This window comes from Cryptomeria japonica, chromosome 2 (assembly GCF_030272615.1).
Source record: "Cryptomeria japonica chromosome 2, Sugi_1.0, whole genome shotgun sequence".
Taxonomy (NCBI): domain Eukaryota; kingdom Viridiplantae; phylum Streptophyta; class Pinopsida; order Cupressales; family Cupressaceae; genus Cryptomeria; species Cryptomeria japonica.
In genome coordinates, this window is record NC_081406.1 from 24632177 (window position 1) to 24646047 (window position 13871).

Sequence of the window (13871 nt, forward strand, 5' to 3'; positions counted from 1 at the left end):
GTGACAAAGTACATGATTAGGCTTAGAAAAAGAGACTTATTACTAGGTAGCGCTACTCTCAATTAGACTTCAAGAATTCTTCTCTTTAAAGCATAAAGAAATTTACATGACACAACATACCATTGCGCTCTTCCTAGATGTAGTGTATACATAGGTACCATGTAACACCCCTCTAACTCTGTGCGAATAATGAGGTATTAGGGTACCAAAAGTTTAGCATGGATAAAATCAACTAAGTGTATTTGATATCTTAAATAATATAGATAGAAATATATGTTAGAACCAGTATGATGTTAGATTAATCTCATCCAACAAAATGATTTGCACAATGCTTTTATGATCTTTTGGTGATTATTGATATTCTAGGACTTGTTTTTCAATACACAAGATTGGACACTCAACTCTTTGGAAAACTTAAATTTATGTTATATTTACAGATTATTTCCTAGTGATATCCAGGCACATTAAATCGGACACTCTCTTTCATCTTCACATGTTGGCTTCTTGGTGGATTAAAATTTATTTCATAGAACATATATATATATATATATATATATATATATATATATATATATATATATATATATATATATATATATATATATATATATATATATATATATATTACTCTGACCATATCTCCGTTAACACCTTTACAAGCTTCCATTCAATTGTAAGAATTAGTTTGGTTGGTTATTATCATAGCAGTTCTTTATCTTACATAGAACCATGTATATATGTTCCTACGATAATGGGGGGAGGATACACAGGCCTATGCAGCTTTTCTGTTTGGAGTGCTCACTGAAAGCAAGGCCATAGCACTTCATAGTCAGTTTGGATTGGTTTGCTTGGAAAATTTGAAGTGGTTGGAAGCCATTGGAGCAGTTGCTCTCATATACAGTGCTACATTGGTTAAAAACATTTATTCTGCAAAAGCTAATCGAATTCCTTTAATAACCGGACTGCCATTATCCTCCTGAATTCTAAAATGTTGGGAGGTTATAGTTCTCCTAAACTAAACCTTTATAACTTTTACAAGATGGTTTGGTTTTTGTTTCTGTTAATGGTAAGCGTGTCAGGCGCCAACCTGGATTTTCAGGCACTAATAGAATTCCAAAGTAGCCTGGAGATGTCAAAGGCAATTACAGATTGAAATATGCTTTCTTCACATTGTGAAAGGAAGATTTGGGGCACAGAAAAATATAGCAGCTGCAAATTCCAACCCCTGCAAATAAAAAATTCGTTTCTAGTTTTGGGATTTGCATCCAAGAGGAGTTGACCAAGAGAGGATACAAGGCTCTGGCGATCAAAGGTGGTTCGGATGACCATGGATTGCACCAAATCACAGAGGTAAGACCTAAGCCCTGCCAATGGTGGAATCATCAGTTTGAAGTAAGATTATCAGTCAGTAGGAAGTATTTTGCATCAATATTATATCTCTCTGTTTCAGTAGCATTTGCTCAAGAATACTCTGTACTTTTGAGGATTGCACTTGGCTCCAACAAAATTTAGGGTTTATGTTATAATATGTAGGCAATATGACCATTTAAAGCCATTTCCTGCAATCATGGCATTCCTTGAGACCACATCTCTTTGAGGCATTCCGTCAAACAATTCACATGCCTTTTAACTGTCAATAATCCCGCTCCCTCTATACTTTGTTGTATGTGCATACCATATTCCAAATCCCATTTTGGCACAGGGAAAGATGATTCCGCCAAAGTTTGTGGAATTTGGCTTTACCATCAACCTTTAAACAATTTAATGTGGCGACTAGAGAGAGAGTCGACCCACCAAACTATAATGATGCTTTATTATTTAATAAACACCGAGTGACTATTACATGAAGTCCCTCCAACAACTTAGATATGTATGTGTTTGTCAAGTCGCCACCTTAATATATTTGTCGTGACTTCAATAACAAAGCGCTGCCATTGTTATTATTTATCTTCTTAATCACTGCCTATTTCCTCATAATCTGATCGCTGCCTATTCTTCATAATAAAGTCGCAGTCTTAAAAAGAGAATCGCTGCTTATCTTTTTTTAAAAACAGTTGCTACAGCGATAATAGAAGGTAGTTGACATAAATACTTTCATAATAAATTTACTGCTCTTTTGACTTTAATTTCTGCATCTTAAGTCGCTGCTCTCCTTTATATTTGTCTTCAACATGATCGGGTTCCTCACATGGCAAATATATTTGTAATACTCCTCTATCCATAATCTTCTTGGGCACTGCTTTATGAACTTTACTTAATAGTGATTGCTGCATATGATGCATCTTTCTCATACATATTATCCTTCATTCTAAGTGTTCCACATTTCTATGTATGTGTTTGGTGTTTTGCAATATGATTGAGCAAACGAATTCTATGGCCAATTTCGGGTATAGTATAGTTTGCAATTACATATATATATATATATATATATCAGAGTTCCGAGACTCGCGGCGAGTCACGCGAGTCGCGCGAGTCAGCGGGCCGGGTGACCTCTGTCGGGTCACGGCAACCCTGACCCGGGCCCGGACGAGTCACAGGGTATGACTCGCCTGACTCGCCGAGTCAGCGAGTCACCCTCTGACTCGCCGAGTCCGAGGGTCGTGACCCGGCCGGCGCTGCTTGCAAAAAGTGGACGCAAAATTAAAAAAAACACAACACAATTTTATTATGTTTTGTGCCATTTGCCTTTGTTATAACCCTAAAAGGGATTGCCATTTAGTTTTATGAGTGGAAGAGAGGAAAAAAGAGAGGAAGAGAGGAAAAAAGAAAACCATAGTTGTGCAACCAGCAGACAGGAAGAGGGGAAAAGCTAGCACAAATCACATTGGGGCAGCACTACAGTTGCATTGAGAGCATCAAGGAGCTCATTTCAAACACTTGTCAACAAATTTGAAAGAGGTAAGTGTTAATTTTTGTTGATTATGTTGGTTTTTTTTCTATATTTATGGATTTTTTCATTTTTTTGTTATTTTTTTTTAAACTTCAGCTTTCCAAATCTATATTGCTGCTTGCATACTTCAATGATTCAATCACAATGACATAAATAGAACAATAGCATAGCAAACCCTAGACTTTTTTTTTTGAAAAAATTGTATACATGTATTTATAATTTTTTCTAAAAAAAACCTAGGGTTTGCTGATTTTTTTGAATTGTTAATTTCTTTCTTTGAAATTTGAAAATTTTCAAGAAAAAACACGATGCACAAATTAGTCTTTGCTGATTTTTTTTAATTAGTTTAAAATTTTAAATTTAAAACTTTGTCAAACACAATGTTTAAATGGTGATTTGTAAAATTGTCTTATTGCAGCAGCCCTCATGTTTTGAAAACAATTTTTTTTCCTAATGGCTCATCCTAATCCTCCACCTAGGAAACGTGGTCAAAAAGATGAGGCATGGAAATACACTGAAGAATTTCCTGGTAGACAAAGAAATAAAACCAAGTGTATGTTTTGTAAGGAAATTAACCATGGGGGGATAAATAGATTAAAATATCATATTGCTGGCATACGTGGTCATGATACTGAGCCTTGTGACAAGGCAACTCCTGAAGCAATCCGTTTTTGTTACGTCTTATTAGAAAACTTTGAAATACATAAGCAAACAAAAAAAAGACAAAGAGAGGAGTTATGTCATATTGGTTCCCCTCCACCCACATCCGCATCTGGCTCCGCATCCACAGCTGCATCCGTAGGTTGTGTTGGAGAGGGTTCTTCTATGCCTCCCTTTCATCCTAGTGCTTCTGCTAGTGCCAGTACTTCTATTCCTACTCCTAGTCACACTTTTGGTCCTAGAGTGCGAAAATCTAAGATAGACAATTTTTTTGTACCACGCACTACTCCTAGCGCACAGCCCTCGCTTGAGAGCATGTCTTGGAACAAGGAGGTCCATGATGCAGGAAGAAAAGCAATTTGCAAGTTTTGGTACTTCTGCAACATTCCATTTATTGCAGCCAGGTACTTTTTTATTTGATTGTTTTAAATTAAAATTTAAAATTTTATGGTTTGAATTTGAAAGTTGAAATTGAAATTGAACTTTTCTTATTTAATCTATTTCAATTTGTGACAGGTTTTCTTATTGGCAAGGCATGATTGATGAAGTAACCATTTGTGGGCCGGGGTTTAAAACCCCCAGTGATACTGAGTTGAGTGGCCCTCTCTTGTTGGAAATGGTGGAAGTTATGAAAGTTGACCTAGAAGACCACCGCCAATCTTGGAGCCAGAAGGGTTGCACCATCATGACAGATGGTTGGACTGATAGGAGGAATAGAACACTCCTAAATTTTCTTGTTTCCAGCGGAGGTGATTGATCATTTTACTTCTCTATATGCATTGTGATTGAAATTGAATAATTTACATTCTAATTTATTGATAATTAATTTGTTTTATTTTCAGGATCCACCATGTTTTTGAAGTCCATCAATGCTTCCTCACATGTCAAAAATGCGGCATACTTATGTGAGGCCATTGAGGAAGTTATAGATGAGGTGGGGGAAGAAAATGTGGTGCAAGTGGTGACGGATAATGCAGCAAGTTATGTCGCTGCAGGTAAACTTTAAAAGTTTTCTTTTAAGTTTTAAGTTTTAACTTTTAAACTTTTAAGTTTTTAACTTTTAAATATTAATGGTAAAATTTCTTGATACTTATAAGTTATCACATCTAATTCTTTAACTAATTTAAAATTGTTGCAGGAAAACTTTTGATGGAGAGGCACCCAAAAATCTTTTGGTCTCCATGTGCAGCCCATTGCCTTGACCTCATGCTGGAGGATATAGGTAAGCTTGGATGGGTGAAAGAATGCGTTGAAAGGGCCAAGAATATATGCAAATTTATTTACAATCATGCATTGGTCCTTAGCATTATGAAGCAATACACGGGGGAAAGGGAGTTGGCTCGTCCTGGTATAACGAGATTTGCCTCAAATTTCCTCACATTGAAATCCTTGTTAAAATCAAAGGCATCTTTGAGGCGCATGTTTGTTGGTGAGGAGTGGACTTCCTCATCCTATGCTACGACCACTGCAGGGATGGATGTAGTAGATTGCATTTTTGATGAGCTAGGTTTTTGGATCCCTTGTGCAGAGATCGTACAGGTAATTTTATAAATTTATAATATTACATGCATATTTTTGTTTTGTTTGTATTGTGCAACTTTGCAATTTTTCTTATTTTCATGCACACTTGTGAGTTAACTATTTTTGTTTAACATTATTTGCAAGTCACTGAGCCCCTAGTAGTTCTCCTACGAGTTGTTGATGGGGAGAAGCCCGCTATGGGCTACTTATATGAGGGCATGGATAGGGCCAAGGAGGCCATTAGATCCATATATGCTGGAGTTGAGGATAAGTATAGGCCCATTTGGGACATAATTGATAGAAGATGGCATAACCAACTTCATAGGCCCATCCATGCAGCAGCTTATTACCTCAATCCATCATTTCGTTTCCGTGCTGATTTCAAAGCGGATGAGGAGGTTCTTAGTGGGCTATATTCAGTAGTACAACGGATGGTCACTGATACCACAGCTACACTTCTTGAGATGGATGCATTTAATAATGCATCAGGGGCAATCTTTGCCAGCCAATTGTGTAAAGAAGGTCGGACAAAATTGCAGCCAGGTAGAAAATTCTAAAGTTTATGACATGCATTTTAATTTTTCATTTTATAATCTACCTTTAAAGTTGGAAATGAGACTAATGTTTTTTTCTTTTCCTTATCTCAGATAGATGGTGGCAAATGTTTGGGCCTTCAACCCCAAACCTTCAAAAAATTGCCATCCGCATATTGAGCCAACCGTGCAGCGCTTCTGGATGTGAGCGCAACTGGAGCATGTTCGAGCACATCCACTCGAAGAGGCGAAATAGATTGTCTGTGGAGAGGTTGAATGATCTAGTCTTTGTTCATTACAACCTCCGTCTCAGGACCAGACAGATTTTAGACGATGACTCCTCTCCGATCACTCTAGAGGAAGTCGACCCCGAGTCCGATTGGCTCACTGAGTCCACCGATCCAGTCTTCACTGATGAGGACCTTGAGTGGGTTGACCAGGCAGACAGAGAGGCTGAGGCTGCGGCTATGGCAGAGGAGGAGAATAGAGCACGATCAGGCACAGCACCTATGGCTACTCAGACTGGCACATCACAGGCAGAGACTATGGCTACTCAGTCATCCAGGACCTACCTTAGACGCCTTTGTAGGAGGCAGATAGACGAGGCTAAGCCAGAGCCTGAGCCATAGACTTGTTTTTTTTTACACTTTACAGTTAGATATATGTTTGGGAACATTTGTAGTCATGGATTTTATATTATACATTGGACAACATTTATAACTCTATATATCTATGTTTTCTAATTCCTTCAGCTACAATTTACATTTCTACGCATGTGATGGATGTATGTTTATGTATGTGATCAAATTAGCTTCTATTTGATGATGTTATAGTGTCTTTAAGCTTAATTCAATAATGGGTGTATGAAACAAGTTTTAAATAGTTAAAAATCTCTAAATTTCAAGGGTTTTCTTATTTTGCCAAGTCGTTGCCGAGTCATTGCCGAGTCCGAGCCGTGTCACGAGTCGAGTCAGCCTTGCCGAGTCAAAGCCGAGTCCGAGTCTAGGAACTATGATATATATATATATAGAATTAAATAAATCAATTGTTTGGTCTGTTAGGGGTCAATAACACATGTTAGTTTGTAGTTGGGATGGGTGTTTATGTTTGAGTCGCCGAGAGGTTCCCGTGGGGTAGTTGGTAGTTAGTGACAGTTGGCAACTTGGCCAACCGTCGGGTCTATATATAATTCGGATGGAACCTTGACAAGGATGGTATTGTACATGCATATTTTGGGGAATTCAATAAAGATATCATTCTTCTGGTATAGCTGTTTGTTATTGTTACTTATGCTTTGATATATGAACATTCAAAAGGAAGTGCTTTGAGGGATTCATTAATGACTATAAAATTAAATACGTGAAAGGCAAAGCTGGAGTCAATTTCAACTTACAAGATTTTGTTTCTTTGGAGATGCAGATACAAGAAGAGAACATTTATTGGTGACGATCTAGCCCTAATTTCCGTCTATGTTTAAACTTGTCATTCTGCATTTCTCTGAGCTAGGTTACACAGTTTTAGAAATGACATTAAATTTTTGGTAAGGATGCCAAAGCCAAATATTTCAAAAGCTAATAATTCTTTCTTATCATCCTCAGGCAAAATTTATGACCACTTGACACTCGTCATTATCCAAGCACTCAATTGTTTATTTGTTGTCAAATATATAGAAATTACTTGACCCAAAAAAAATATAAAGATCAATCCAAGAAATATTCCTCGAATTCCCATAATCACAAAGTGAACTTAGCTAGCAGCTATAGTAAGCATGTCCCTTTCCTATTTACATTAAACCCTAAAATTATGTCAAAATTTGTTTCCAGTACACTGAAGTGCACATCTGTTCTACTAAACTCTAAAAACAAGATATCACTGAATTATCATAACTATTCACAGTAATACCATATAAACAGATGGAACATAAAACATTTGCACAAAATCATGCTGCACCCAAGAATGAATCCATACCACAAAGTTGATGTTGGGAAAACCATTCCGAATGGCAAGATTTTGTGCCAGCTCAACAGCTCCCTCACTGTAATCAGACCCAGTCAAAACTGAAAACCTGCTTCCAAAAATTATTGAAATCTGTCAGATTCAGAGGAGGATTATAACTTAACCTTGGCTAAGAAAAGTGTGCTAAAAAATGAGATGAAAACAAAGAACAAAAATTGTTTCTTCTAGTGAAAAAAAGGCTTTTGGAAAAAACCTGTCTAACCATCATCAAGATGTGGATGTGTATAAGCTTGCATGACCATACATAAGATGCCAATAGGACCAACCAAAACAAGATAATTTGTTATTCATTTAATTATTTTGTTAGTTATAAACAAGCCACTAACTATATAGTTCCAACCATAATTAGCTCATTCATTCTAGCCCTGAGTTCTGGGCACATTAATTAGTTCATTATATTGGATAAGAAAAAAATTGAAATTAATTCAACTTAATCAACTAGTTAGTGTGCACACAACAAACAGATAGAATGAATGAATTAATGCATTATGGTTGGACTTGAAACTATATAATTAAGGGCTACTTTACAACTAACAGATATTACATAAGTAAATTAATTTGTGATCTTTCTTTGGGTCCTGCTGCCATCTAATGTTTGGTGAAGATTTATCTATATAAGGAGCTCTAATCTCGAATCCAATGCATATCTACATGTTAACAATGTATCACACAGCTGATCAGAAACATTGATGGTTCCTAATAATTTACATAGACCTTTCCAGAATCTTATTCTATAATTGTGGGGCATAGACTTTTATTTTCTGTTTATTAAATCTCACTAATTCTGTAGACGCAAATATGCAAGAGTAAAGAAATAAATTATGAAAAAATAAGAATAGATCATTAGAAATACTTTTAGTATGAAAATAATCTGATTCTCATTTTACTGATTATTTTTTTCAAGAAATCATCTTGCTAATCAATTATGTGTAGATCAAGCCAAAACCACCCTAATTTTACAAACATTTCTTCACCTCTGCACTAATAAATATACAGAAATATCCGCAAACTAACTCAAAAAAGGAAAAGACAGTATGAAAACTGTCGGAATATTTCCTGAGACAATCGAACTTAACCGTAAGAAAAGCTTATGACTTGTACATAGAATACTAGCCATATAAAAATCAAAATGTACAATAGATAGGATGGAAAAACAATCAGGAACAAAAAATCCAAATCTTTTGAAAATGAATAAATTGCAAAATAGATCAAGCAAACAAGGAGATTGGCCAGCTTGTACTAGGACTAAGAGATCCAATTTAATTTTTCCAAGACCAAGGTAGTTGTCCAATTAGAAATAAGAGAAAAAACAATGTCATAGAAATACTCAAAACATTGAAGAATAAAACTAGAATGCCTATGTAACATTAAAGAAGAAATATAAATGGTTAATTCTTGAAATTTGTTATCATTTTAATTCGCACCTTTTAGTGTGGACTAAAAGGGGAGCTCCCTTTATACTTCAAACTAACCTTAACTGTACGATATGTACTTTCTTATCAACATGTACTTGCTTATTTACAATCTTTATAGTGTTTTCTGGGGTGATTTTGAGTACGCACAAACAAACTAATTAAAAACCTACCTTTTTATGTCTCACCCTAGAGCAAAAGGTGATTCAACACGCATTAGACACAAGATTTTTTGGGCTTTCTAATTGAAAAAAATCCCTACAACTAGACATTTGTGTTGTTCAATGTAATGCAAAGAATGAACAATACAAGTAAATATATAGATCAATACAAAGCCACAATCTCCAACTTCGAAAATACCTACAATATAAAGTTTGCAAATTTGATAGAAGCTAGCTTACCATACAACAAAACATTTCACTAGACAATTCAAAACAGGATATGCATAATAAATTTCATTGAGTGAATAAACATTGAACTTTGGATTAACAATCAGAAATACTTGATTAATTACAATCTCAGCAACATGCAAGGTTCACAATTACCATTCCAAACTCAGTGCAAAAGAGCACTTATTATAATGTTTACAAAGCACTTATTATAATGTTTACAAAGTTATTGCATGAAAACAAATAAAAAGCTAGCTGCTACTTCTCCTTTAAGAATAATTGATTGCATGATATGCAATTTTTATTACAAAATTCTGTCCTCCCATACTAAAACTAAAATCATGCAACCTTCAATTAAGTTGTACCTTGAATTTACTACAAACTAGAACTTAATGCTAACATCTCTCTCATGGTAACGGATCTAAAAATAGCTGACCCAAGGCTATAAATAGTGGAAGGCTAAAAATAGCATGATCTCCTCACGCCAAAAATAGGGATTGCTAAAAATAGCATTTAATATAAATAGGTCCAGCTAAAATAGAAAATACTATAATATTTTTTGTTGTCTTTAAAAATGGCATAGTAGGCTAACCATGGACTTCTAGATAGGCGACTCTAAATAATTTGACCATTTTGCAGATTTTCCTCTAATCACAACTAACCCTCTAAAAAACCTTGAAAAATCTACTTTGACATCTTGAATCCTTTTGAAAGGCAATCATTTCTACACACACCAACACAATATAAAATGGATTTCAATCTTGCAATTTTGATTTCCTTTGTATAGGTGTGCATTTCATCAGCAACTATGCACCTCATAACATAATTATGAAATTGGAAAAATCCCTTTGGTGAGGTGTGCACCTACATCCTAGAGCACACTTGTAAACTGAATTTTTTAATATCTAATTTTTACGTTATGCAAGTGTGCCCCTCTCTTGAATGCACACCTGACAAGGACGTTTTCAAAATTTGATGTAAGCTAAAAAATTCATTGCTGAGATGTGCACTTGAACATGCACCTGACAATGGATCTAAACGTGTTTTGAATTTTTCCATTATTGAGGTGTGCCCCTATAGCGTCATAAATTGTACCCGCTTACAATTTCGTCCTCACCTAGGCCTCACTTTGGCATTCCAGCTTTCAATGCCTAATAACTGTGCTGATTTTGCTCACACCCCCTATTATACTTGCATTTTCATCGTTTCCACTATCTCCCCCTCATGTTGAGTCCTGATTTTTCAAAACCAAGGTGTCCTCCTAATCAAGACCCATTTTTGGGCCCTACAACAATCGTCTCAAAAGAGCGGAAATTAGATCCTATGTTGTGTAATGTCCCCATTTTGCGAGCATCAGAGTTTGTAAGAATTAGCCTATCATTTGACCCTTGTAGGCTAATAATTATTGATAGAGGGCCTCGTGTGGCAGTTACTTGGTGATTTGAGACATTACTCTTCAGCTGGATTCAGGTTTTGGCCTTTGCACAGGTTTTTTTGACTCAGTTCCACGTACTTACTATTTATAGTAAGTCACTATTCAGGGTTTCTATTTTTAGACAGGCATCCAAAGACATGGAGAACAGGGAGAGTCGACTCCTGGCTCAGACGGCTTAGCAATCAGACAAGTACATCAAGAGATATTAAAGTTTAAGTGACTTAAGTGATTTATTTAATATTTTAATATTATTATAAAGTTCTAAAGTAACTTTATAATAATAAAGTCACTTTAATATGATAAAGTGCGTTAAGTGAATAATTTAATGTGGGAATAAATCTTTTATCCCACATTGGCCAGGAAGGTGTTTGAGCTCTCTTAAGGAAAGAATAAAAGGAAAGGCAAGAGTTCATTCTCGGCATCCAGTTGATGAAAGTATTTTGATTGATTTTTATTGTGAAGCCTAGGGCTTTCGCAATTTTCTTCTTTGATCATAGGAAACGAAAACTTCCTATTGATAGTAATTTTGAAGGTGTGAAATAACACCTGAATTATTGCAGTTGTGGGAAAGAATACTTCAGTTCTTTCATTTGTGCAAATTGGTGAAGTTTTCTACAAGGGTTTGAAGTTTATTGTTGGCGAACATTTATAATTGGTTGTGAATCATCCTTCTTTGGCACATTGAGTTATATCATTCTTGTTGGGAGAGATTATCAACAAATTATTCAAGGTTTTAAGAGCAGATTGCAAGTTTGTTCTTGCTGCTACAGTGCGCATGAACAGTGCGCGTGAACAGTGCGCTACAGTGCCATGAACAGTGCGCATGAACAGTGCCGTGAACAGTGTGCATGAACAGTTCCGTGAACAGTGCGCTACAGTGTCGTGAACAGTGCGCTACAGTAGTTTGAGTTCTATAGAAGGGGATTTAGAAAGGTTGAACAGCTATATATATTTGACAAGGGATTTGCATATGAGGAGAATCAAACCAATATATCAAGGCAGCCATTGAAATACCAGGTTTTCTATCTATGGTCATTGTATTAGAAAATCATTACTTCATTGCATCATTTTCTATTATGATTATATCATGAAATACTTGGAGGTTGCATATGTTTAATGGAGATATAATTTGCATATTCCACATTCATGGTAGCATTCAACGTTGATCAACCACTTAGCTTTCATGCCAATTGTTTGCTTAAATGCCTAATGGTTGTAGGTATACATTGGGATGCATGACAAGTGTTTGTCTTAATGTCAAATAGCTGTACTAGTTAATTTCAGTCATTACATATGTGTGGAAAGGTCTAAAACAGCTAGTATATCATTTCTATAACAACTTTGCATTGTTAGAAGCTTTCCATAACTTCATTTGCAGCCTACAAACCCAAAGAAGACAAATAAAGAATTCACTACAGCAGCTTCAAACATTGTATGTCAAATGTTTGACAATATTCCTTGGTGTTCATATAAGCAAAACAGGGTCAGATTAGCCAAGGGATATTACATGTTGGCCTACTCCGAAAATTTAATTTGTTTTCAAGTAGTAAGTATAAAAGGAGGTTTAGCCCTCTCATTTGAAACCTAATCAATCTTCTAAGTCATCTGAATTACATTCTAGCAAATTCAAGTGAGCAAGCAATCAGCCATTCATCAAGCATTGGAGCAAAAGTGAAGTCAAGTTCAAGTATTGAAGATGGCATCCATGATCAATGTTTTATGAAGACATTCTACATGAAACCCTAAACCCTTTGTGTGAAAGTCAAACAAAACTTCATCAAGGGATACATTCTTGTTTCAAGCATTTCATTTCAGATCTAGTCTTTCCCTTAGAAGGAAAGTATTTCATTACAGTCCTGTTGACGTCTTTTTTATGACTACGTCGAACACAAAATAAAGTTGCCTAATGGTCACTTCACTCTCTCTTGATCAAAGTACGATTGTGTGCTAAGATTGCAAGAAGATCAGACAATCGACTCCAAGGTTCCTTTATGCTACGGACGTGACTCAGTTGGCTGATGTGTTTGTTGGTAATCCAAGGGGCCTTACGTTTGCATCATTCTTTCACTTCTTTGTTGTGGCTGGAACTGCATCATTGGATATGGCAATTTTGCGATGCTGCTTCTTCGAACGGACTAAAATGAACTGAAAGTAAAAGGGAAAGGGTTTAGAAGGATCTAAAATACTCCTAAGGCCAGTGATAAGAATGAATAGTGCTTTGGTGGACAAATTCCAAATAAACCAAGCTCTACTTCGCCAAGATCACCTACAACTCCGCAAGAACAAGTGCAATCTTCTAGGGATGCTAGAGGATTTTCAAATCGAGAAAGTACATTTGAATACCCAAAAATGGCGCAATCCAAACGACTATCCACAATCAAACTTGGCACAAATTTAAGGGGCTCAAACTAACTTTACACTGCAACTTACAATCAGCAAGATGCAAAAAGTATGAACCATGGAAATTCATCAGACACCATTACATTCTCCATTGAAATCAAAGCACTTCACTATTTCTACTCTAAGTGAGGAAGGTGAAACCATGCAAGCTTTGAAAAAATAACTTAAGTGGACACCATCAGAGAACAATGTTTCACTGTTATTATCTCAAAACTTATCGCAACAATTTCATACAAGGCTCCCTCCTTTTACAAATGAAGGGGGTCACCCCTTTATATAGGCCTCAAGCCATGATGACATGCAAAACCCTAATTAGGGTTTGCTCTAAAGATTCTCCACTCAAGATGCAATAAGGTGGGAATCTCCAATTAATAACCCATCATGCCCATATACATTTAATTCCATCCCATTATAATTAATTACATTCCAGAAGTGCCCACTATGCAATGAATGTACCCTCATGCAAAAATCGTTCGTGATGCCATAAATGCACCATCATCTTCTGAATGTGATGACTGCATGCAAAGAGATGCTTCATTCATTCAACGTCCGTTGACTCGGCTGCCACTTGGCGAGAAAACCTTGGAGAAAAAACTTCAGGAGAGAAGAATTTGA

At 36.0% G+C, this 13871-nt stretch overlaps 1 protein-coding gene across 1 annotated transcript in view; it reads right to left on the reverse strand.

The window, feature by feature from the left end:
* LOC131048501 (uncharacterized) overlaps positions 1-13871 on the reverse strand; it is a 176206-nt gene that overhangs the window by 22113 nt on the left and 140222 nt on the right. Inside the window, exon 4 of the mRNA XM_059214516.1 lies at positions 7573-7669. Coding sequence (XP_059070499.1) covers positions 7573-7669 — 97 coding nt within the window. The remainder of the gene's footprint in view (positions 1-7572; positions 7670-13871) is intronic.